Here is a 27,506-nt window from a genome sequence, read left to right on the forward strand (position 1 = left end):
TCTCTTTCCAACATAGTTCTGACAAGACCACCAGAGGCGGCCCAGCCTCATCCTCATTGACCAAAGTTGGCTGTGCCCATTCTACCCCAGATGCCATAAAAGCAGGCTACTGCTGGAAGATGGCGTTCATTTGGACTCAAAAGACCACACTGGAGAGACCTTCATTGATGCTAGCTTAGATTTGGCTGCAAGGAGCCTGCCTTATTTGTTTTTTGTTGTTATTTTTTTTATAAGTTTATTAAATGTGGTAGCCTAGTTGGTGCCTCAAAATTCCTTTTGTTAATTTTAATCTGTCATTATATTACACACACACACACTGGGGATTTGCCCCCTACTCACTATGGACTAGCCTCTTTACAGTTCTGCTGCTCACATGTGGGGATGTGAAAGTTTCAATTTAAAACAGATTGTAATTTTCATGTGAAGTGTTACATTTGCTTCCACGTGACGTATAACTGCCCGTGATTGCATTTCGTTTCTTTCTCTCTATTAAATAAAACAACTTTTTTGAAAGTTTGGCTCGGAGACTTGTTAATTGTCTTTCAAAGCCATCGATCCACCCCACGCTGTCATTTACTATATATTCCTGTATGTCTAATCATTTCCCTCTGATGATGACACCTGGCAGGTTGTCAAACCCTTAGGAATAAAAAACAAATTTTAAGATGCATGAATCATTTTCTCATTTTGTGGATTACTAGATACATACACACACACGTTCACCCTCAATGGCCTCCGTTCATACACAACCAGGTCACTGTTGGCAGCATTACCAGCTGTCCACCAAGAACGAATGGGGCAGCCATGTGTGGTAGGCGGGTAGTGAAACGCCCCCCTCCGCTCCATCCAGCCTGCGCCCAGTCAGGAGCAGTAAGTGCAGCGGCGTAGTGGCCGGGCAGCGAACCACCCCAACAAGCCTCTGTCCTGCACACTGTGGCCCCGGTGACTATGGACCACGGGTCACCACTTGCCGCCGGGATCTGGTGGAGGGAGACTACACTGAGCGAGCAGCGAAATCGCCCCCCTCCAGCCACTGCTTGCAGCATCCCCAGGCTGAAGATGATGGAGCGGCAGTTACTGATGCGCATATAAATATATATATTATGGAGGCTGGCCCGAACACAGACAGGCAGACACGTTCATGTCACCCACAAACACGTTTATTTACATATAGACAAAAGTCAAGTGCACCACAAAACCCCACAAGTCCTGGCCACAACAATGCCTTTTTTCCTCTTCAGGCTGCCTCCTTGCCTCCTCCAGCAAGCTCAGTGCACTCCGCTCCCGACACTCGCACCGAATGAAGGGAGGCGGCCCCTTTTATCCACACCCGGATGTGCTCCAGGTGCTTCCCGGCAATTTCCCACTAACACACCCCCATGTGGCAGAAATGCCGGCTGTATCCCCGGAAGCACTCCGGGTGTCCCTGCTCCTCTTCCCCCCCAGCACTTCCTGGTGTGGCGGAAGTGCTGAGGGCCAGGGCTCCAAAGGCATGGGGGCGCAGGCCCCTACAGGGTGGAGCTTCAAAGTTCTGTACCCATGGCCCCCAAAGGAACCAGGGCGGTAACCCCCAGATGGACTGGGGAAGGTGCAAGGCCTCCTCCGGTCCTCCTGGGTGTCCCAGCCGGGTCGCCACCCCTGACTATATTTTTTTATTTATAATCTATATATATAATCCACTAAGGCAAGACACCCATGGAAAGTACGCCGGAAGGGGCGTGGATTCACTAAGCCACCGACAAGTAAGATGCCCATGGCGCACGCAGGAAGGGGCCACGCCCACCAACTCTTAAGACCATTGGATACGACGACAACTCACAGAACCACGCCCACCAACTCGGACGCGATGACGCAGGAAAACCGGCGTCATTTATGTTCGTCTGTCGTAGAGTCCACATGCACTTCTGAGCCACGTTGACTGTTCATAGAGGCATGTTTCTCGCGGAAGTGAATCGCTATATGCAGCGTGTAAAACAGTTTGCGAGGGGTATCCCATGGGATCCTTAAACAATCCTTTAAAACACAATGAAGGAAACAGTCTTTAATGACCAATAAGCCCTGTGTCTCTGTTTCATTACCGTCTCACCTGCTTCACCAATGCAGGCCCTGCAACAGTCGAGACGCTCTCTCACCAGCGGACCTTCTCTGTGCCTGACCGGTTCACACAGAGGCAGCGCGAGAGAAAGCCGCACACACTCACACAGGCAAGGCCAGAGACAGACAGAGGCACACACACAGGCAGCTGGTGGGCGGGTCTCCATGAGTTTCTCTTGCGAGCGGGCACATGACCAGGCGGTGTGTGCTTCGAGAACGAGGGTGGACATGACAGGATCATCTAGGAAAAATCATGTCACGGCTGTGAATCGATGTATGCAGCGTGTAAAACAGTTCCCGAGGGGTTTTCCATGGTCTTAGACTTGGTGGCCGGGTCTCTGTCAGTTGCTCTTGCGACCGGGCACATGACCAGGCAGTGTGTGTGCTTCGAGAGCATGGGTGGACGCGACAGCACCATCTAAGAAGATTCATATTTGTCGCGGATGTGAAATCGCTGTATGCAGCATGTAAAACACTGTATTGTATGTTGCCCTCTCCAGAGTTACATCTTTTCATTCACCTACAGTCGTATACACAATGAAGTAAGCAGTCTTTAAAAATGAGTTGTCAGTAACGACACACGACCGCGTGCACCATAGCAAACTGTTTTACACGCTACATACAGCAATTCGCATCCGCGACAAACATGCGTCTTCTTAGATGCTCCTGCACTTTGTACACACCGCCCTCCCACCTCGCTACCACCGTGGTCGGGTGTCTTGGTGGATTACATATAGAAAGGCAGCCAAAACCGCACAGAGCAATGAAAAGTCTACGCGAGTCACAGGTGCATCTGGACTGTGCAAAGATGACAACGACTCGAGTGACGAGGTGGGCACATGAGCAGGCAGTGTATACTGAACGAGAAAATCGACGAGACTAGCATGACGGAGGGAGCGGAGTGGACGTCCTTCTCCTCTCCTCCCGCGCCTGAGCGCCGCACAGACGATTGTGTGTTGCTTCGTTCCGTGCATCGTTACAATGTTGCTTTTCTTGCTGATTTATTACATTACCGATTTTTCAAATGTTAATTTTCTCCTGTGCTTAAAAATCATTAAAAAACCGGCCTGATTATGCGGCGTATGGTACGCTGCGGGTTGGCTAGTATAATATAATATAATATACCCACACATACACAAAATATTTCAGCTGATTAAATATGAATGACATAAAAAGGCTAAACGATCAGCAGTAAACTGCCAGAGGTTTAAAATTCAAAGTTTAGGTATGCAAAAACCGAACAAAAAGGAAATTTCAGAATATTACAAATGGGCCTTCATCAGGGAACAACTAACAGGGTACAACCTACAGATATTCTGCAGCAGTTAAAGGAAATGAAGCCTTGCGAGTTGAAGCAAACAATTTGCACAGGTGTACCCAACTTCTGTTGATTACTTTTAAACCCTTCTCTTCAAGCAGAGTTGGAACAGACCGTTACTACTACTTGGACAATATTCCAGTGAAAATGGCAAAAGAAAACAACAATTGACGAACTAAATGAGACATAGCATTATTACTTTAGAATTGTAGGCCTTTCATTTTGAGTAATTCAAAAAAAAAAAAAAATCAAAGTACGGCCAGCGAGTCCAGTGGTGCCCAACACAATCCAAAGGCAATTGGAAAGTGGAAGAAACTCTGATAGGATGAGATCTGGCAGAGCCAAAGTCACAAGCCAATCGGAGGATGAGTTTGAGGGTCGTCAGCTGTGAACACAGGCACCTCACAGCACGACAGCTTCAAGCACAGCTTAACAGTGCAGGTCGACAAAAGCAAAGTGTCAGTTTGGACTGTGAGGAGGAGACTTTGTGCTGCAGGTTTGACAGGACGAGTGGCAGGAAGAAAGCCATTCTTTACAGGACAACACAGGGCCTTGAAATACTGGTTGTGGACTGGAAGTCTTATGGAGCGATGGATCAAAGCTTGAAATCTATTGGTTCATCGCGCAGGGCGTCTGTACACTGCGGAGCTGGGGTAGGGACAGTTCCTCAGTGTGGGACACCAACTAGCAAACATGCTGGATGGAAGTGTGATGGTCTGGGGTTCTTTCGCTGGAGGCAGAGTTGGTGTCTTGCACAATGTGACTGGAATTCTAAATTTAAAGAGTTACCACAGCATTTTGCAGCACCACACAATGCCTTCTGGTCTGTGTCTAGTAGGTCAGGGGTTCATCCTACAGCAAGACAATGGGCCGAAACAAACCTCAAGGCTATGTCAGAGCTGAAGTTAAAAGAAAACATTCAAAACATGGACTGGCCAGCACAGTCTCCAGAGTTCGTAAGGGATGAACTGGACAGAAGGGTGAAAAGAAAGCAACCTACAAAGGGCAACATATTTGTGGGAACTTCTGCAACAGTGGTAGGAAGATCTATCTGACCAGTATTTGGATTTCCCTTAAAGAAAGGACACCACGTGTGTTTATCAGCAAAAGGTGGCTACTTGGATGAATCACATATTTGAAGTACACTTCATGATTCCTTTACTTTTGCCATTGTTTATTTATTCTATGCCTTGATTTCATGAAACATTAAAGACATTAATGTGGTATAGCGGGTCCACAGCTCATGTCAAAAGGGCCGCACTCGCGGCTTAGCGATGGGAGGTGTTGGTGTGTGGATGAAGTGGATCCCGGGGTGATTTGTGATGCGGGCGGTCCTTGCTTAAGTGCACAGGAGACATCTGCATCCGTAATTGGAGCTGGCCGATTACCACAGGTGAACCACATCCCCATCATAAATAGAAGCGCGAGGCGGCTAGTAGGGGGGAAAAAAGGAAATGGAGAGAAGACAACAGAAAAGGGGGAGATAGATGGAGAACTTGAGATGGAGTGATAGATCGATTGAGGTGAAGAAAAAAAAAAGGGAGGTCAAAAGTATGCGAAAGAGCCATTTTAGCAGTTATGATGTGGCAACCTGTAAGGAGGTGACAGCACAAGCTGGGCCCCTGCAAAGGAGCGTTAGGTTATGGCGCTCTCGGGCAGGGGTCCTCAATCCCAGTCCTGGAGCGCCGCAGTGGCTGCAGGTTTTTGTTCTGACCTGGTTGCTTAATCAGAAAGCAATTCTTGCCAATAAAGCACTAACAAGCTATGAAATTAAATTAACTCTGCTGTCAGGTCATTCTCATATCCTAGATTTTCTTTCCCTTTCTATCATGCAAATGATTTGAAGGCTAAAATGGACGAGTAATTCTCAGTCCTTCACTTTTTTCTCTTCATTTTTCTTCCAAGTATTTAATTAAACCCAATAGTGCAGATAAATACACACAGGTGTAAATGTAAATAAGCTAAATGGAGAAATGCTGCTCTCTCTTGTCATTTGCATGTTATTGATAATAAGGAGCAATTAAAATAGCCGTTTAAGACAAAATTAAGCAATAAGGGCTCAAAATCACTAAAGTGAAGCAGAAGTGTTACTTTAGCAATAAGTGCTTTTTATTAAGCAACTGGGTTGGAACAAAAACCTGCAGCCACTGCGGCTCTCCAGGACCGTGATTGAGGACCCCTGTTCTAGGGGATAGTTCGTCCCACTGGATGTTCTATTGGAGCAGGGTGAGCAAGGCAGGTGTCCTCCCGAGGGATCCGAGGAGCGACCGCGTGAGCCTGAAGGATGAAAAGAGGAGAGCCGACCTCGGATGTTCTGGCAGTGATGTCCTTAATGGAAGCCAAGATGGAGGTCGGCCCAAAGGAGCTCGTTGCTGTTGGGTCTCCGCCGGCTGTGGGAGCAAAGGGTGAGCCGGGGAGAATGAGAGACGGAGGTGGGCTAAGCCCGGGAAGAGCAAGACTGCATTTTTAACCTCAGGTTTTATCAGATTAATTTATTGTTTTTATCCCACTGGACACTTGCTTTTGTGGATTATTGATTGAAACCGAGATGCACTGCACTTTGTTTGTTTGTCGTTTTAAAATAAAAGCACATTGGCACTTTTGGTAATACCTCCTGGCTTCATTAGAGAATTGTCCTCATTTGTCAGCTCATCTCGGCGACATTACCGACAGTGTCGGGTTTTAGAGCTCCCAGCGGACGGATGGGAGCCCGAAGCGAACCCGCATTGTCACAATTAAACTGTGTGCATTTCCATAAAAACCTGAAAAAGCAGAGGTGTTCTAAAGCTTATACGTTCTGTGCACACCATAATATATACAGTACAGTGGCAGGCAAAGCTATTTGGGATACTATAGAGCATCTGTCCGGACTAAATACAGGGAGAGAACCCTACACTTCTCCAGAGATGTGCAATACATGACATTAGGTGCTGCTGCCTGCGAGCCGAAGCGTACACTGTTATATGGTAAACTTTATTACTTCTAAGTAGGTAAAATTCATATTATAATAACAATAGTAAGTACTGGTAGCGCAATCGCTTTGTATACAAGAGACATCAGATACAAGTGTTGCGTGCAAAGAGCTGTTGAATTCACTAAGTCCGGGATCTTCTGTTCTCTGATCGGGATTTTTTAAACCTAATCATAACCTTATGGGACCACAGACACCGTCCATATACAGTATGTGTATTGTGGAAAGATGCCAGCCTGCACCACAGACTCACAATGTCCTTAAAGCACACACTTTTAATTTTGCTCTTCTTTCTTCTACAGCACACAATCACAAACAAACTAATAACTCGGTTCCTTTTCACTTTACTTTTCTTCTCCTTTCCTTACTCTTCCGCCACCTCCTCTCCTCTCCCACAAGCCCTGTATTCTACCACCTGACTCCGGCCCCCTGAATGGAGTGAGGCTGCCCCTTTTATAAAATTGTACCCGGATGTGCTCAAGGTGCTCGTTGATGACCTTCCTGCAGCACTTCCTGGTGTGGCAGAAATGCTGCAGTCCAGGGCTTTGCAAATGTCCAGGCGCCCCCTGGCAGTGGGCACTGGCCCCCACAGGGTTCAGCTTCCAAACTCTGGCCCTGACACCCACCAGGGCAGCTGCCCTCTTGTGTGCCGAGGAAGGTACTGCTCCTCTCCCGGCATTCCGGATGGGTATGAACCCCAGCCATCCTCCACAATATTTTATTATATATGGGGGCATTTCTCTGTGACAGGGTTGTGCTACTCAAGACTGTTGTGGGAGAGAAATTGGAAAAACTCGTAAAGGATTTTGGTCCTCAACTAGGACCTCTCTCTGGCAGAAGTCAGGCAGGAGGAAGCTTGTTTGTGTGTCCTTTTATTTCTCCTCATGAACAAGAAGAGGGAGCACCTCAGTCACAGCAGTCTGTTAAGGGAATGGTCACAGAGCAAAGGGCAGAGGCCCGTATTTGTAGACAATGGAGCCGACATAACAGTGCGGTATTAAATGTCTACATATCACCTGGCACTTCCACTGTGTCATTAGCTTACATACCCAAATAAACCGACCTAAATAAATGTGTCACTCCAATACATTCCTGTTTACCCTTTTGTGAGTTTCTGTGTACGCGACAACTGTCAAGTCTTACTGGGTACATGAAAGAACAGGACATCAGCCAATTACCGCCAAGATGACTCTCTCTCTCTCTCTCTCTCTCTCACTCACCATTTCAGCACACACTTCAGGCTAATTTCTAAGACAAATGATATTTTTTTAAGCATTTTATTGATTTTTATTAAAAATCAAATAACACTCCATACAAGCAAGTCAAGTTTTACAAAACTAGGTTTGAAAGCAAATCAAAATGAGAAAGAGAGCTAGGCCAACATAGTAAAACTTTAAACTAGTAAAAATAAGTAAATCGATAAAATCAATAAATGAATAAAAATAAATCTCTATTATAAAAAAGGAAAAAAAAAAAAAAAAACTTGGAAGGATGAGATGTGATTTTCTCGGAGAGACACTTATACGTCCCGCGAGGCGAGTCTTTGTGCCAAGAGATTTAACCAGGCCTGGGGTCGGAAATAAAACAAAGAGTAGATGACAAAGTAGAATGTCAAAGAATTCAAAAATGTTGGTGCAGTACACACACAGAGCAGGTTAGATATAATGGAAGTATGAAAATTCGAAAGTCTCAAAAAAAGGACAGGAAAGATCGCACTAGTGCAAAAAAACGGAAATTACTCGGTGAAATAACGGAACAGAGAAAAGTGATTGAATACATTGTTCGGATTTAAACTTTAAGTCGGAGACTTGTAGATCTAATTCATGTTGCCAGTGAGAATTAAGATTCCAGAAATGTTTGTGCGGTATGAAGTTCCGTGAGATGGAGACTTTTAACATGAGATTCTTTCAAGTCACTCCCTACTTACAACTATTTTCATCTAACCTCAGTCGTGTGAATGCTTTTGTCAGACACACTTCCTGTGCTCTCAGCTCTTATAAAATTTTATCAGGACAATAATTTTATACGTTGTAGATGACACGTCAACGACTAAGCAAAGAAGAAAGAACATGGACAAACATTCAAAAAAGTTGTTTTATTTATTAGAAAGAAAGGAACGATATTCACTCACAGGCAGTTACATGTTGCGTTGTCATGATGTACGTCCAAGCACGGAATCAAAATTCAATGCGATCTTGAAGAAAAGTTAATTCCAAATATTGCTTTTACTAAAGTTTTAGAGTAAAAGTAAAAATAATGCATATGTAACAATTCCAAGGAGAATAACAATCTCTTTAAATTGTATATCCGGTAAACCAAAACCCAGGGGTGGGCAAGCGAAGCGAGGAGGAGGCAGAGCCCCCTAGTGGAATTAAAAAAAAGAAAAAAAAAGAGAGGAGAGAATCTGCTTGCTCAATTGAAATGCTTATTCTAAAATATTATCGATTAGATCCTGCCAGTTTTTGAAAAATTTTTGTACAGATCCTCTAAGTGAGAATTTCACAAATGCTGCATTTTAATGCGGAAAGCATACTGAAACACTTAACGATTTTACTCCTAAATTACTAGGCTATCCCTTGATCGTCTTTATCCTCTCACACTGTAAGCATCCAGGAGCCCATGACTGGTTTTCAGAGTGAAATACTTTCAATTTTCTTTGATAGATTAACTAGTTGTGTTACCCGCCTTCAACTAGAAAACTTCATAAGGTATCAGAACTACTAGGTAACTAACCAAGTACGTCTCTATAAACAAACAATATTTGTTATTTTATATAATTTTTTTTTAAACCAAGGTCTAACATTATTGGCTAGGTAGTAGAATGTCTATCAATCTCCATCTCCTTCGGTTTCCTTTCATTTTTCTTCCTTTTCCCCTCTGCCCCTTGCAGGCTCCCCTTTATTCTGCCTGTTTAATTGGGTGCAGGTGCGAGGAGCCGTTCCCTCCAAGACATCACCGAGGCAGCCGAATGAGCCCCCCGCCTCCACACATGAATGCAGCGTGGCCAGCCGGCAAGCCATCTCCCAATTAAGTGATAAGTGAAATGCACTTACGCACACCTGCACCTTCTTGGGACACGATTATTTATTTAAAACTGGCCACCTATTGCTGAGCCATGGACCCACTGTACCACAGTCTCTTCCACATTCTTCGGAGATCCAAATGGAAAAATATATATACTATTGTACTTTCAAGTCTCAGACCTACCAATGTGTATTCAAAGTAAACATTTATTCTTCCTGCATGTCATATTTTACATTTACTTACATAAAATTTCATCCGCCTAAGCCTATATGCTGTCCAAGTCAATAACACATCAGGGGCAGCATGCCTCAGCATCCACGTGGACTTGAAGGACTGCTGCAGCCCACAGTTGATTCTTGATGTTGAACCGATTTACGAGTGATACTCTTAACATTTGGTCAAAGAGTTTGGGGAGTTCCCTGTGAAGCATCGAGTACCGCAAGCACCAGGGGTTGTCCCCTTTGAAACTTCAAAGTAGTTGTCATGGAACTTCAATCACTGTGTAAACCTAAAGGGACCCGTGTATTGAAGGAAAAAGGGTTCGAAAGGAGAGAGGCAACGAGTTTGAGGAACAAAGTCAAAAAAAAGAGAGGAAGCAATCACTAAAACCACACGGGATTAGAGCAGGAAGGAGTGGTGTAGCAGTAAAAGACGTTAGTCGGTTGCAAGTCACACAGGGCGCTCGGTGGCTGATGTCTTAGTGCCGCTTCATGCGGCCTCAAGAAAGTTCTTCTAAGAAAGATAACGAACACCTGGCAGTGGTACATGTTCCTGCCTGGACCACTCTTTTGAGAAGCACTGATCTACAACAGGGGCTTCCAAGCTCAGTCTTGGTGGGTTCAAGGTTTTCAACCAAACCAATTCTCTTAGTGGCCAGTTTCTGTGCTTTCTTGTGTTACTCCTGAAGTTACAAACTGGTTCTTCTAAAGGATTACTAGATGTGTGTGTTTTAGATGGAGACGCATTCACTTTTTTTTTTTTTTAATCTTTGTTTAATATTCTGTTCTTTGGTAATTTACACCACGATGTCGCTTGCAGAAACTCTCAGATGATCCCGCACTTAAGTGGTGCATGGGGAGAGACAGAGGATAGGCGTAAGGGGGAGATCTTTGAGAATTGTCTACAACTTAACATCCGCAAAACCAAGGAACTGGTTATGACTTTCAACACACCAAACAGCCACTATGCTCACTCACGATTCAGGGAATGGATGTATACCTCTTAGATCGCTGAAAGATGCTGAGAAATTAGTTCACGCGTTTGTTTTCAGTCGATTAGATTACTGTAACGCACTCCTCTCAGGACTACCCAAAAAAGACATAAATCATTTGCAATGAGTGCAGAATGCAGCTGCTAGAATCCTAACTAGGAAAAGAAAATCCGAACACATTTCTCGAGTTTTGATGTCACTACACTGGTTACCTGTGTCATTCAGAATTGACTTTAAAATTCTGCTTATGGTTTATAAAGCCTTAAATAATCTCGCCCCATCTTATATATTGGAATGTCTGACACCTTATATTCCAAATCGTAACCTCAGATCCTCAAATGAGTGTCTCCTTAAAATTCCAAGAACAAAACTTAAAAGAAGTGGTGAGGCGGGCGGCCTTCTGCTGCTATGCACCTAAAATCTGGAATAGCCTGCCGATAGGAATTCGCCAGGCTGATACGGTGGAGCAGTTTAAAACACTGCTGAAAACACATTACTGTAACATGGTCTTTTTATAACTTCAATTTAACTTAATCCTGATATTATGATGAACTGAACATACAGAGTAAGTATTCACGGTGGCTCTAAAATCCGTACTGACCCCTACTCTCTCTTCTGTTTCTTTTTCCGGCCTGCGCCACCTCCACCTACTCAAAGCTTCATGATGCTCCAACAATGATGGATGGATTAAAAGGCAGAAGTCTACGTGACCATCATCATCAAGTCCTTCCGTGAGAACCCTAAATCCAAAGAGGACTGTTTCATTTATGTTAGGTAGAATGCCCAGAGGGGACTGGGCGGTCTCATGGTCTGGAATCCCTACAGATTTTACTTTTTCTCCAGCCGTCTGGAGTTTTTTCTGTCCCCCCTGGCCATTGAACCTTACTCTTATTCGATGTTAATTAATGTTGATTTATTTTGTTTTCTTATTGTGTCTTTTATTTTTCTATTCTTTATTATGTAAAGCACTTTGAGCTACTGTTTGTATGAAAATGTGCTATATAAATAAATGTTGTTGTTGTATAGGTGGTGCACTCCTACCAGTTCTTTGGGGTCCACATCAACCACAGGCTGAACTGGTCCCATAACTCAGAGGAACAATAGAAGAAAAGGCAAAGCAGGCGCTTTTTACTTAGGGAGACAGCATTTCATTAATGTGGGTAGTGGCATCCTTCATATATTCTACTTCTCTGTCACAGCCACAAACATTTTGTACGTTGTGGTGTGCTGGTAGCATTACTTCAAGAGGGGCCCACCAAATCAAAACGGATATGGGACACAATCTGGACCGAATGGAGGAAAGAATTTCATGAAAACAAAACTATTATGAGCAATGCCGCACATCCTCTCTGTGACACAACAATTATTAAGCAGCAGTGTGTCAAGAAATTAAACCAGGACTCCTTTATACCAACAGCAATACATCTGTATAATGCCTCACTGTGACAGCAGAGTGACTTTATTTACTCTGGTATGTAGTGTGTGTGTGTATATTTTTATCTATTTATTTATTTATTATAATAACCTTTGGTTAAAAGCCAAAACTTTCCCTCAGGGACAAATAAAGTTCTGTCTATCTGTTAATAACTACGCAAGTGGATAATACTGAAGCAGCTGCTGCCTATTCGCAGTCGGCGTCATTTTAAACCTTTGTGTGCTCCACTGATCATGAATTGTCAGTATCCTGATACAATTAACAGAGCACCTTCACAGAAAAAAGAAAATGAAAAAGAAAAATGACAAGGCACAATTAAACATTTAAAGCTATAGCAGAGGAAAAAAAACGAATAAATGTAAATCTCACACTAGCACACTTCTCTGAATGCAAAATAAGAAGGAAAGCGAGGGACGGCTAATTAAACAATGACTTCTTGATTGGAAAACCTGAAGCCACAGAACTGAACTTGAAAAACTCCTCATCTACTGGACTATGGACCCGAACCCCAAAGCCCCTCTTCACGTGAGTAAGGCGCTATATAGCAATAAACTGATTTGCCGTCATTTCGCACGATGTCTCACATTGCTGTTCGCACGCATAGAAAGCCACAAAAGTCCATCCGAAGCTAGAAGACATCCCAAAAAAAAAGCAGGGCGCTGACCATTTCTATTTAAACCCTTAATCACACATTTCTATAAAGTTAGCGTATAATCTTACCCGGTGGGCGGCTTCGCGGAACTGCTGACTCCCACGGAGTTCATCCTCCACGCTTCTCAATGTGGCAAGTCGGCCCGAAAAGTTGGAACCATCCGATCTTTCTTTCTTTTTCCTTCTTTATTTATTTTGTATTCTCGTTTCTTCTCAAACTCTGACTGGGAGTGAATCCCGCAGATTTACATCTCCAAACGCTGCTTGAAAAAGAATCAAACGAAAAGCAACAAAAGTGAATGAGAAAGGACTAAAGGATCCCCTGTTGACATCTTAAAGCCGGCTCCGTTATGAATTCGCTTCTTTTATTCCTTACGGTACACGTTGCCACTCGACAACTACAGGGAGGTTACAAAATAAATCGAGCGTAACGTTTATTAATATCCGAACGAATTCAATAGTATGGCTTAAAACAAGATGTAACTTACAAAAAAAATATCGCCACACAACCATTGGCAGCTAGACAGCCGTCAACGTCGAGCCAGCCCAGACTTTTCCTTTCTGAAATTTCGCCGGCGCGTAAAAAAAAAAGGCACAGATGTCAGGCGCACTTGTTTCACAGTCAGCGCACGGCGGCGAAAGCGCAGCCACCTCTCTAGAGCGCGCGCCCGACCGCCTGCACTCGTACCCTTAACCGTACCCGCGACAACGCTCACCTGACATAACTTCGATCATAATGTCCGTCCATTTACTTTTACTTCCAAGTAAAACAAACAAACATAAGGCTTTCCTACCTTCTCTCGTCCCTTGTTTGTCTGCGTGTGCCCTTGTTCCACTTTTATCCCTGGCCCGCCCCCGCCCAGCACCCTCCTGTCAATCACAGCGCCGGCCGTTGGGAGGTTACTCTGTTGCGAGCCTCTCTCTCTCTCTCTCGCTCACTGAAGTGCGCGCGTGCTCGTCGTGCTCGCTCCTCCCATCGCAACACCGAGTAACACCGCAGGCAGACGCGGGCAACTTTATTGTGTTGCGTTTCGTTTTCAGTCGACATCGCATTCAAAACAACAGACCCCTGGGTTAAACGGGGGTTTGGCTTTATCATATTTTAGGCTCTAAGACTGAGAGAAATCAAAGGTGAGCTTTAGTTGAACGAGTCTGTTAACGACAGTCACTTTATCCGTGAAACAGACACATGTTTAAACCCACCATATGTTATCATTCTCCTTTATTTACTTTAAAATGTGTCATTGTCAGCGAGATACTATATACGAGTACTTGTGAATACACTTTATAAACTAGTGTCACTCAGGTGATTGTCTTTGTATGGGTGACAGTTAATTGCACTTCGTTTACTGAAGTTATCAGTAAGGATCGGACTATTTAAAAGCTTTTTTTTAATACTGACTGCTTGTAAGATTATGACCTTGATGTGGTGACGCTTAGGCTCACATGACACTTTACGCTTCGGGCTATGCTGTTGTGTGTTCTTTCTTAGCTTTACCTTCAAAAAATGATAAGCCATATTGAGTGCCTATAAAAAGTATTAACCAGCTCAGTTTTCATATTTTATTGTTATACATCATTGAATCGCAGTGGATCTTCATTTTGGCTTTTTGATCTGCAAGAAATGACACTTAACTGGCTATAACTTCATCATGCTTCCCTCAGTATTTATTCTCTGCCCCTCAAAATAAAGGTCAGATGTTTCTCTTTCAGAATTTTTACAGTGGTTGCACATAACTTGTTGCAGAAGAATACATCACAAAGAAAAGTTATTTTTTTTTACCAAAAAAACGACCCTTACAGGTTATTATTTACATGAGTAAGCTTCCAAACACTGTACAAGAGGGCAGCCACTTTTTGGTAACTGTAGACCTGGACTCGCATCCTGAGTGGAGTTTGCATGTTTTACCTGTGTCTGCATTCGATTCCTCTGAGTGCTCCGGTTTCCTCCCACAGTCCAAAGAGAGGCAGGTTAGATGGACTGGTGACACTAAATTGGCCTTACTGTGTTTTGTGTGTGTGTGTTTGCCATGCGATGGAATGACCAACCTGTCCAGAGTGTTCCTGACTTGCGCCCTATGCTAGCTGGGATGGGCTCCGGCACCTCAATCCGCCTCAACCCTGGTCTGAATTTAGGAAGTCAGAAGATGACATGACACTATAAAAATGTCAGGGATTGTGTCAGGATCAATCAGATTTTTTTTGTATGATATTTCTACAAGTAATATGTCTGGTTTAACTGTTTGGAAGCAGTCTTCTTCTTCTTTCGGCTGCTCCTGTTAGGGGTTGCCAGAGCGGATCATCTTCTTCCATATCTTCCTGTCCTCGTCATCTTGCTCTGTCACACTCATCACCTGCATGTCATCTCTCACCACTTCCATAAACCTTCTCTTAGGCCTTCCTCTTCTCCTCTTGCCTGTCAGCTCTATCCTTATCATCCTACTCCCAATATACTCAGCATCTCTCCTCTGCACATCTCTAAACTAACGCAATCTCACCTCTCTGACTTTGTCTCCCAACCATCCAACTTGAGCTGACCCTCTAATGTCCTCATTTCTAGTCCTATCCATCCTCGTCAAACTCAATGCAAACCTTAGCATCTTAAACTCTGCCACCTCCAGCTCTGTCTCCTGTGCCACTGTCTCCAGCCCATATAACATAGCTGGTCTCACTACCATCCTGTAGACCTTCCCTTTCACTCTTGCTGATACCCGTCTGTCACAAATCACTCCTGACACTCTTCTCCACCCATTCCACCCTGCCTGCACTCTCTTTCACTCTCTTCCACAACCCCCATTACTCTCTACTGTTGATCCCAAGTTTTTAAACTCATCCACCTTCACCAACTCTACTCCCTGCATCCTCACCATTCCACTGACCTCCCTCTCATTTACACACATGTATTCTGTCTTGTTCCTACTGACCTTCATTCCTCTCCTCTCTAGAGCATATCTCCACCTCTCCAGGGTCTCCTCAACCTGCTCCCTACTCGCTACAGATCACAATGTCATCAGCAAACATCACAGTCCACGGGGACTCCTGTCTAATCTCATCTGTCAACCTGTCCATCACCATTGCAAATAAGAAAGGGCTCAGAGCCGATCCCTGATGTAATCTCACCTCCAACTTGAATGCATCCATCACTCCTACTGCAGACCTCACCACTGTCACACTTCCCTCATACATATCCTGTACAACTCTTATGTACTTCTCTACCACTCCCGACTTCCTCATACAATACCACAGCTCCTCTCTTGTCACCCTGTCATATGCTTTCTCCAGGTCCACAAAGACGCAATGCAACTCCTTCTGGCCTTCTCTAAACTTCTCCATCAACATCCTCAGAGCAAACATTGCATCTGTGGTGCTCTTTCTTGGCATGAAACCATACTGCTGCTCACTAATCATCACCTCACTTCTTAACCTAGCTTCCACTACTTTTCCCATAACTTCATGCTGTGGCTCATCAATTTTATCCCCCTGTAGTTACTGCAGTCCTGCACATCCCCCTTATTCTTAAATATCGGCACCAGTACACTTCTTCTCCACTCCTCAGGCATCCTCTCACTTTCCAAGATTCCATTAAACAATCTGGTTAAAAACTCCACTGCCATCTCTCCTAAACACCTCCATGCTTCCATAGGTATGTCATCTGGACCAACGGCTTTCCATTTTCATCCTCTTCATAGCTGTCCTTACTTCCTCCTTGCTAATCTGTTGCACTTCCTGATTCACTATCTCCACATCATCCAACCTCTTCTCTCTCTCGTTCTCTTCATTCATCAGCCTCTCAAAGTACTCTTTCCATCTGCTCAACACACTCTCCTCGCTTGTGAGTACGTTTCCATCTTTATCCTTTATCACCCTAACCTGCTGCACATCTTTCCCAGCTCAGTCCCTCTGTCTAGCCACTGGTCCTTTTCTCCTCCTTAGTGTCCAACCTCTCATACAACTCATCATATGCCTTTTCTTTAGCCTTTGCCACCTCTCTCTTCACCTTGTGCCTTATCTCCTTGTACTCTTGTCTACTTTCTGCATCTCTCTGACTATCCCACTTCTTCTTTGCCATCCTCTTCCTCTGTATACTCTCCTGTATTTCCTCATTCCACCACCAGGTTTCCTTTTCCTCCTTCCTCTGTCCAGATGTCACACCAAGCACCCTTCTTGCTGTCACCCTTACTACATCTGCTGTAGTTTCCCAGCTGTCTGGTAACTCTTCACTGCCACCCAGTGCCTGTCTCACCTCCTCCCTAAACTCAACCTTGCAGTCTTCCTTTTCAACTTCCACCATTTGATCCTTGGCTCTGCCCTCACTCTCTTCCTCTTCTTGATCTCCAAGTCATCCTACAGACCACCATCCTATGCTGCTTAACTACACTTTCCCCTGCCACCACTTTGCAGTCTTCAATCTCCTTCAGATCAACTCTTCTGCATAGGATGTAATCTACCTGTGTGCATCTTCCTCCACTCTTGTATGTAACCCTATGTTCCTCCCTCTTCTTAAAATACGTATTCACCACAGCCATGTCCATCCTTTTGGCAAAATCCACTATCCTCTGACCTTCTTCATTCCTCTCCTTGACACCATACCTACCCATCACCTCTTCGTCTCCTCTGTTCCCTTCACCAACATGTCCATTGAAATCCGGTCCAATCACCACCTTCTGTCCCTTGGGTACACTGCTCATCACTTCATCCAACTCACTCCAAAAATCTTCGTTCTCATCCATTGCACACCCAACTTGTGGTACATATGCACTAACAACATTCATCATCACACCTCCAATTTCCAGCTTCATAATCATTACTCTGCCTGACACTCTTTTCACCTCCAAAACACTCTTGACATACTGTTCCTTCAGAATAACCCTACTCATTTCTCCTCCCATCCACACCATGATAGAACAATTTGAATCCACCTCCAATCCACCTGGCCTTACTCCCCTTCCATTTAGTCTCTTGCACGCACAATATATCAACCTTCCTTCTCTCCATCATATCTGCTAACTCTCTCCCCTTACCAGTCATACTGCCAACATTCAAAGTTCCTACCCTCAGTTCCACTCTCTTTACTTTCCTCCTCTCCTCCTGCCTCCAGACACGTCTCCCCCCCTCTTCTTCTCCTCTTTCTTCTTCGGCCAACAGTAGCCCAATTTCCGCCAGCACCCTGTTGGCTAACAGTACTGGTGGCGGTCGTTCCGATCCGGCATGGAAATTTGTATTGTTGTCCGCATATTGATTTGGCAAAATTTACACCAGATGCCCTTCCTGACATAACCCTCCCCATTTATCTGGGCTTCGGAGCGGCACGAAGAAACACACTGGCTTGTGCATCCCCTGTGGTGGCTGGGTTAACTGTTTGGAAGCAGTACAAATAAAAAAAACAGGTTTCTTTTTCCCCACATTTAGTGTTTTCTAATAAGTATCCACTTCAGATATATCCATTATTAAAGACCCCTGGCATTGTATCGGCCAGAATACATATAGCTGGTAAAGAAATTACACTGCGTATTGAAATGACAACATCAAAAGTTGCAAAATTCAAAAACATCTTGACAAAAAAGAGTGGATTTTGGTGTCACGTGAAAGTCGAAGCACCTCTCACCTAAATCATGTATGTGTGTTGGGGGCAGGTGTTGCTGTGATACAAAATGCGGCCATCTTTAAGGGAAGAAAGGAAAAAAAAAATGTTATCACAATCAGGGAAGAACACTTCCGTAAATGATCAGTAGAGGGGGATAGCACTATAAAACCCCAGCTAGCCTCCTTACCATTACATTTTTTTCTTAAATAAACATAAAAAGCGTTGCAATTTTTGGCTTGGAAAATGACATATGTATTAAATCTGATCGAGCCTCCATAAAACATGCAGATCACTAAAAGTGCAAAGTCAGAAGTGTAGAGTGTATAATGATACAATAATAATAATAATAATGAATATAATAATCATTATAAAAATAATGCTAATACTGTATATACTGTCAAAATGTGTCATTTGTGTGGTACATGTATATCTTGAAGTAGAGTGAAATACACAATCGGCCAATCAAAGTTGGGACCAATACTAGCATAATTCCTCGCGGATTTTCTTTCCAGAATGATCATCTTTTGAACAGCACACTGCACATGCGTGATCAACACGAGCGTCACGTTCAGATTCATTAGACTTGCTTTCAATTTTACTGTCCGTTTCAATTTCAGATTCACTTCATCATCACTGCTTGTATCCCTGTCAAAAGCGTGCAACACCTGGGCTGCTGAAAAACGTTTCTTACAAGACACCATTATGAAGCTAGGAGAGGATAGATAGATAGATAGATAGATAGATAGATAGATAGATAGAAAGGCACTATATGATAGATAGACAGATAGATAGATAGATATGAAAGGCACTATATGATAGATAGATAGATAGATAGATAGATATGAAAGGCACTATATGATAGATAGACAGATAATGTGAAAGGCACTATATGATAGATAGATAGATAGATATGAAAGGCACTATATGATAGATAGATAGATAGATACTTTATTAATCCCAAGGGGAAATTCACAACGCGTCTGCACCTTTGCACAGGTAACATTCTGGCCTGTCGCTTATGCCAGACACGCCCATACCATTTTACCATTTCCCAAGCAATGCTCGACACTAGTGCTGTTGGCACTGTTACAGCCCGAGTAATCCACAGGTCTAAAGCTTACACGAGATGTGTCTATACAGTTGCCCCAGGGATGCTAAGGAGGCTAGTTAGAGAAGCAAATGTAAGATCGATGAATTTGACAAAAGCTCTGTGACAATGTGAAGCTTCAAAGAGCACAAAAGGCATTCTATGCCCGCAAAAGGCAATTCCAAAAGCAACCAAGTCCCACTGCAGAATCTAAAGAACGGCCAGAAAAAAGAGCAAAAAAAAGGTCAGGAATCCAGAAAAATACAAAAACAAAAAATCACAAAAGCACACTAGCACATTCACCCACTCTCTAGGACAGGGGTGCTCAATGTCGGTCCTATGGACCCCCTGTGGCTGCAGGTTTTTGTTCCAACAGCTCCTGTTTTTCATTGGACTCCTGGGCTAATTAAGTAAGCTGTGATTTCCAAGATTCTATGTTTTGGGAACAATGTAGAAATTAGAAATATTAAAATGTACCAAGCAGTTATATGAGAATAATGTATTTTTTTTCTTTTTTAACAATACTTTCATCTTGATTTTCATTCTGTGTTATAATTGTTCAATTAATCCATTATTTACTAATGAGTGGGTCTGACACTAAAGTAGTTGCAGCCTTTGATTATTCCGTGTGGTTTGCATTCGTGTCTGCTCTGCTCGTTTTTAATTATCATTATTAACATACAATGAAGGGAGCAAACTGCACAGAAAGAGGGCAAAAATATAATGAAATCAACACAACAGAGTTAAACATTTAAATCAATAGCAAAAAATATTTCTAAATGTCTTATAAATGTAAAATCGTGCCTCCGTGCTTTCTTAATGTAGAATATAGTGCCTTTCACATCTATCTATCTATCTATCTATCTATCTATCTATCTATCTATCTATCTATCTATCTATCTATCTATCTATCTATCTATCTATCTATCTATCTATCATATCCTATCTATCTATCTATCTATCTATCTATCTATCTATCTATCTATCTATCCTGGTGCCCTGCCCAGGGTTTGTTTCCTGCCTTGTGCCCTGTGTTGGCTGGGATTGGCTCCAGCAGACCCCCGCGACCCTGTAGTTAGGATATAGTGGGTTGAATAATGGATGGATAGATATAAATAAAGGATTTGAACCCTGGCTGCAATATAAGACATTGCAATGTGGTATCGGGATATGTTATACAGCATTGTAACGGCAGAACTCTGTATTCTAATTATAGCAATGAGGAATTGGGCAAATTTAGAATGTTTTTTAAAAGAATTTTGCATTAATTTTCAGCCCCACCAGCGGGTTCAAAACAATAGGGCTGAGTTTAAAGGGTTAATTTCAAAGTGAAGGCAGATCCCTGCAAAGTGGTCAAAAATAATAAAAAATGTAAAACACAAAAGAATTAATTGCATAAATTGTGTTATGAACTGAAAACTATGGCACAAGTAAGAAATGTGGAGATTCACATATGACTGTAAATCTAATTCTACTGCTCAATGCTAAATGCAGAATGAAAAGAAAAAAACAGCAAATTAAAGGACAAGTTTGGTATTTTTCAAGTCAAATTTATTTCTTCATTATTAATTGTCTTCTAAGGTTAAGTGTTTTCTATAATTTAAAAAAGACACATTAGACATTTTACAATGAACCCTATGGGGTATGAGGCTCAGACGGAAAATAAAAATGTAAAAACTTACTGAATTTCGTCCTCTTTGTGTTTCAATAAAAGAAAAACATGCTTTCCACATTTCCAACATGTTTGTGACCACAAAAGAGATTTGGAAATACTCATTTTGTCGCTTATTCCTGGTACTTTCTCTCTTGAGGTAAGGATACGTTTTCTATTTGCTTGTGTGGCAAGAACATTTTACTGTGATTTGGTCTTTCGAGAGGAAACCCTGCCCCCAGAGAGGGTGAAAGGTTATTGCGGAAAACAACAAGTGCTGAGGTGGCGTCTTCTATTAAAATGGCTGCATCTTATAATATTGGTGTTTTCAAAAATGACTTGGATAAGTGATGCTACAATGTGTGTGTGATTACTAGACTCAGACCAACATTCAACAACTGTCTTGCCTTGAAAAATGGACGTATTTGGCGAGTTCCTCTGCTTTACGCCACATTTGCCATAGGGTTCAATGTATAAAATCAAGACTGACTATGTATTTCTTACATTTTTTTTATTTTATAGATAACATTGAACCTTAGAACACAATTCCATATGTCAAATGCATATATACCATGTTTGTGGTGTAATAAGTTTTGAGTTGAAAAATATCAAACTTCTCCTTTAAACAATTGGATCAGTTAGAGGAAGGGCCAGCTCCGCCATTTTTACTGCCCAAGGCAAAGCTGTAAATGACACCTGTGACTCACCCACTTTACTTTGAGGGGAGTCATCAGTGCCACACCTGAACATAGAAACCCAGAGACACAAGCGAGGGGCCTGGACGAGGGGGAGCAAAATGAGGAGGGTAGAATTTACAATTTGAGGGTGTTGAGGGGGACTTTCGATTATTTATAGCTACGTCTGTCTCAGGGGCCATTTTAGAAAACACATTGGAACTTATGAAGGAAAACTTTGGACCAAATAAAATCCTTCTATATAAAAGCGGTCGGGTGTCCTTTTGTCCTGTGAGTGCTACGCAGGCGCGGAGTTTCACACACGCCCCGTCCATTTTGCAATGCACGATGGGATTTGTAGTTTCGTTTTTCAAGGTAAAAGATGCTTTTCTACTCCAGACTGTGCGATATCTTCTTCTTCTTTCTTACTATATAAAAGCGATCGGGATTGTCCTTCCGTCCCGTGAGTGGAAAGCGTAGCGGTATTCCGCTTATCACAGACTTACTACTTGCAGCTTGCGGTGCAGGCGACATGATGTGAGCAGAGTTCTGGTGCTCCCATCGTTCCCTTGCTTTTGTGCACGATGCGCTGGAAAAATAGACAAAATGATGTCTCTGGAAATAATTCATGTTGATGGAGTACAAATGCCTCACCGCGTAGTAAATATCAGGGGGGTTCAAAAGGGCGACCTCAATATAGAAAAAAAGTTAAAATTTCATCACAAAAATAACAGAAACTACGAGTATTAAAGTAATACCACTCGAATGAAATATAACCAAATTAATGAGTTTGTATAAAATATCAAATTGATCTGCATATTGAATTTTCTTAAGAAGTGGTCAACTTAAAAATCGGTCGCCTTAAAAGGCGGGTGAGCCTAGTAAATAAATAAAAGTTGTGTGAAATGTGGCAATAAATAAATGCCAACAACACTAAATGTGAGTATAAATAATTAAATGTGTCATGGCATATGTTTTTGTTGAATTATTTCTTCAATGATGAGTATTTCAGTGACGCACATGCAGCATGAAATAAGCCCTGAAATGAAAATTGCTACTTTCACTCATCAAAGGTAGGAGGGCGGGGCTCTAGCAAGTTCTGTTATTTGATTGGTGAATCGTTTGCTATCTTTTAATGCCATGGCTCCTCAAATGGTGTTGGCTGGATGCGTCGGGAATGGGCGGTGATTGCATATGTATAAGGTTCATTAACATAGTCCGGGGGTCTCCAACACGTCGCTCGCAAGCTACCAGTAGCTCAGAACCCCTTTCCAAGTAGCTCGCCAAAGGGTTAATGAATCCTACATACATTTGAAAGCTTGATTAGTCAAATTTGGTGTGGGCGATCTTTCCAAAAAATCATATCACGATCCTTTTAACACAAAATCTCGATCCACAATCTGAACTGCAACCTCTCTTTTCAATGTGGCAGACACTTAAGAGAATATCCGGACTGAAACTCATCAAGACCTCAGTAACACTTTATTTTAAATGTCAAACAAAGTTGAATTCAATTGTTCTCTCGTTCGCTAGCTAAGCGGAGTTAAGGACCACACCTCGAAGCTGGCGAATGAATGAGGAAAGCCTGTTGCGTGTTTTCGCACAAATAAATTGGTACCGCAGGTGAACTGTGATACATAGTGAAATGAGAGAAATCGTAAAACCAACTGGAATATTCAAGCAAGTTATAGAAAAAAACCTGATCTTAAGTAAAGTAGTTAAGTAGTTCTCTCGTTTAAAGTGGACAGACATACAGACAGAGAGACATTGGATGTTATATGTTATACTGTATATTAGTAAACCTTCAAAATAATGAGCAGTTACGTCTCACTAGCATTCTCAGCATTTCTTCAACAGAATCTTTACCAAGCAGCTCTGCAAATGTCTGCTTTGTTTGGGTCTCCATACCTCTGTGAGTCTGACATGAATTTCATGAAATCAAAGTTCAGAACACGACTGACAGACGAACATTGAAATGACTCCATAAGAGTGACCCTGAGTGGCTCCACTCCACCAGACACCTCAGTGCCAGTCATCTGACTAACTAAAAAACACATCACACATGCGACTGGACCTGTGAAGAAAGTGACACAGTGACATGTGACAAAATGACAAATGAAGAAGTCAGATCTGTGGATTTGGAATTGCATTGTTTTGTTTTGACAGCATTCATGTTTTAATTCAATAGTGTGAGATACGCTAGAAAATGCATACAGATGTACAAAATGCACTTGCAGGTGAACTCAATATTTTTTGTGATGTTTAATGCAAAATGTGAATTGTGGACACCAACATTTTGTAAATGTTCAGGCAAAACAAGCTTATTCAATAAGCGACGAGAATAAAGGTTAGAAAACTTGAGTAGCTCTCGGCTATTTTCATTTTGAAAAAGTAGATCTCAGAGGAAAAAAGGTTGGAGACCCCTGACATAGCCCATGTATGGTTATTAAAGCGTGGCGACCTACTGGTGTTCAAGGTGTTTCACGTACGCACATTTGTAAAGTGATTGTGATTTATAAAGGTAAATTTTGCAGACATGATCTACACAATCTTATTTTTTTTTGTCATATGCACTTTTCTGTGCATATTTTCACGCTCGTATCCAAACTGAGACTCCAGAGGAGAGAAATCTTTCTCCTCATGCTCTAAGAGTCCAAGACAAAGGTTGCCTTTTACTCAAGAGTGGCTTCCGTCTAGTGCCTGATTGATGGAGTTCTGCTGAGAAGGTTGTCCTTTCGACAAGTTCCATTATCTCTGCAGATGATACACTCTATATTGCCAAAAGTATTGGGACGCCTGCCTTTACACCCACATGAACTTTAATTGATATCCCCTTCTTCACACACAGGTTTTATTATGGAGGTGGCCCACCCTTTGCAGCTCTAATAGCTTCAGATCTTCTGGGAAGGCTTTCCAGATGGTGTAGGAGTGTGTTTATGGGAATTTGGGACCAGGAGAGCATTTGTGAGGTCAGTCACTGAATGTTGGACGAGAAGGCCAGGCTTGCTCACAGTCTCCGCTCGAATTCATCCCAAAGGTGGTCTATCAGGGTTCTGTGCACACCAGTCAAGTTCCTCCACACCAAACTCGCTCCTCCATTTCTTTATAGACCTTGCTTCATGTTGGAACAGGAAGATGCCAACCCCAAACTTAACATTGTCCAAAATGGATGTGTATGCTGAAGCATTAAGAGTTCCTTTCACTGGAACTAAGGGGCCAAGCCCAACCCCACACCATAATCCCCCCTCCACCAAACTTTACACTTGGCACAGTGCAGTCAGGCGAGTCCCGTTGTCCTGGCCAGACTGGTCCATCGCATTGTGTGATTCGTCTCTCCAGAGGACACGTCAGTGCTGGGCGGTGGGCTTTACACCACTGCATCCGACGCTTTGCGTTGCACTTGGTGATGTCAGGCTTGGCGACCCCATTCCATGAAGCTCTCTCTACGCTGCACTGTTCTTGAGCTTTTGGAGGTCTGTAGCTATTGACTCTGCAGAAAGTTGACGACTTCTGCCCACCTCAGCATGCGCTGTCTCCACTCTGTGGTTTGACGTGGCCTACCATTTTGTGGCTGAGTTGCTGTTGTTCCCAATTGCTTCCACTTTGTTATAACACCACTAACAGTTGACTGTGGAATATTTAGTAGCGAGGAAATGTCATGAATGGACTTCTTGCACAGGTGGCATCCTATCACGGTACCAGGCTTGAATTCACGGAACTCCTGAGAGCGACCCGTTCTTTCACAAATGTTTGTAGAAGCTGTCTGCTTGATTTTATACACCTGGGGCCATGGAAGTGATTGGAACACCTGAATTCAATGATTTAGTGGTGGGGGATCGGAAAGGCGACCCTCAGACAGGCGTGGCCCGGGAGGGACCCGGGGCCGCAAGGTGCGTCGAAGTGTCGATGTTCAATGTGTCCTGCAATTCACATTAATTCACGCAGCTGGCTGCGCTCTTCATCGACTCACGAGCCGAGTGATCCACCGCCAAGAGTAGTCTCTTTCTCTCTCTCTCTGTTTGACTCGTTTTGGGAAAACGAGCGACGTGTCGAAAGGCCCAACAAAGGAGGAACACACTTTTGACAACATAATGTAGGTCCAAGTGAGATCCTCAGAGATGTTTATGCCACGAGATGTAAATGTGGCCACTTCCTACCACCTCCAGTGTACAGTGGTGGGTGCTGACCTCTCTGTGTCTCTGGGTGTCAATAATCATCTCTTTCCTATTACTGTCCAGACACCACTTGACAAGGTCAGCCACCTCCCTCCTGCACGCCGACCCGTCACCCCACAAATCAGACCGATGGCGGTGGTATCTTCCACAAAAATGTCACAATGCTGGTGCTATGCTGGGAAGCGACACGGTCAGGAGTGAAGAGGGGCCTGGAAACATATCCTTGTGGAGTTCCTGTATTTATGGTTATCATTTTGGAAATCTTGTCCCCCAGCCTGATTCACTGGGGTCTGCCTGTTAGAAAGTCCAGGACCCAGTTCTAGAGAGTAGGTGGCACATCTGGAGTGGCGAGCTTGTTGGTGAGCCTAGATGGCATCACAGTGTTACAAGCTATAATCAATAAACAGCAGTTGGGCGTAGCAGTCTTTGTTCTTCAGGTGTGTAAGAACTGGTGTGCTGTGTCTGTGAACAAACTTTAGGGGGTCCATTGTGTCAGCCGGGTATGAATGCCGGAATGTGGCTCATAATGATTCTCTCGACGCATTTCATCACTATAGGAGTCAAAGCAATGGGCTGGTAGTCAATCAGACAGTTAGCTTTGCCCCTTTTTGGCAGTGGAGTAATGGTGCTTGTTTTGTAGCAAGCGGGGTCTGTAGCTTCATAAGGGAGAGGTTAAATATGTGTGCCAGAACATCAGCCAGGGCTGAAGCACAAGCTTCGAGTGCACATCCAGTGATGTTATCTGGGCCATTTGTCTTCTAGGGGTTTATCCTTCAGAGACTTTTCCACATCTATGGATGATATTGTGAACTGGGGGGCATTGAACCCTCATTAGCCCCCTTCCTGCCCATTGACTCGGTGTTGTGGGCTCCAAAGCGGGCAGAGCACACATAAGCACATCTCCAGGAGAATGGAAGCAAACAGGAGGCACCGGAGCCCAATTTGGAGTGCAACAGCAAAACGTCTGAGTACTTCTAAGAAAGAGAGATTTCAGTTTCTGATTTTGACTAAATTTGTAAACATTTCTGAAAACAGGTTCTTACTTTGTCACTGTGGGTTACTGATTGTAGATGGATGGGTGAGAATGACACACTTATCTGTATACTGTAAATTAAATATACTTCAGAAAGTGAAAGGGGGTCCCAGTACTATCTGAATCCAAATGGCCTTGGCACACTGACTGTCCAAAAAATGTCTTAATTAAGGCATCAGCATCCAACTCCATTCATCACTAAAATAAACCTCCTAATGAGACAACGGATGGTGTCCTGGGGGATCTCCTCCTAGATCTGGACCAGGGCATCACTGAGCCCCTGGACAGGATGAGGCATCGGATGGACCGATCATAATGTGGATTGAGGTCAGGCGCGTGAGCGTGTGGGAATCTGGTGGGGGGGGTGGGGGACACAGTCAATGGCATCAATTCCTTTATCCTCACTCCACATGAGGCCGGGCATTGGAGGAACCCAGGATCCACTGCACCAGCATAGGGTCTGACAATGGGTCCAAGGATTTCATCCCGATACCTAATGGCAGTGAAGGTGCCGTTGTCTAGCCTGTAGAGGTCTGTGAGTCCCTTGATGGATATGCCTTCTTCTGACCATCACTGACCCCCCTCAAAGCGGTCATTCT

The 27,506-nt window shown here is 43.4% G+C and overlaps 1 protein-coding gene and 1 non-coding gene across 6 annotated transcripts in view; both read right to left on the reverse strand.

Moving 5' to 3' along the window:
* The window catches only part of LOC120516048 (protein cordon-bleu-like), a 246,527-nt gene extending 232,926 nt beyond the window's left edge, over positions 1-13,601 (reverse strand). Inside the window, exons 1-2 of one of the 5 annotated variants that reach the window (XM_039737483.1) lie at positions 13,498-13,601; positions 12,773-12,963 (exon numbers count right to left, since the gene is read on the reverse strand). In XM_039737483.1, the coding sequence (XP_039593417.1) occupies positions 12,773-12,816 (44 nt within the window). In that variant the 5' untranslated portion in view covers positions 12,817-12,963; positions 13,498-13,601. Of the gene's footprint in view, positions 1-12,772; positions 12,967-13,191; positions 13,264-13,419; positions 13,440-13,497 lie in introns of those variants that run through there. The other 4 variants (XM_039737487.1, XM_039737484.1, XM_039737486.1 and 1 more) reach the window with 4 other exon arrangements.
* An 11,943-nt stretch (positions 13,602-25,544) lies between these two features.
* LOC120516204 lies at positions 25,545-25,696 on the reverse strand. Its single transcript, XR_005630799.1, has one exon. It is a non-coding gene; the product is annotated as a 5.8S ribosomal RNA (ribosomal RNA).
* Positions 25,697-27,506: the final 1,810 nt, after the last annotated feature.

This window comes from Polypterus senegalus, chromosome 15 (assembly GCF_016835505.1).
Source record: "Polypterus senegalus isolate Bchr_013 chromosome 15, ASM1683550v1, whole genome shotgun sequence".
Lineage (NCBI taxonomy): Eukaryota > Metazoa > Chordata > Cladistia > Polypteriformes > Polypteridae > Polypterus > Polypterus senegalus.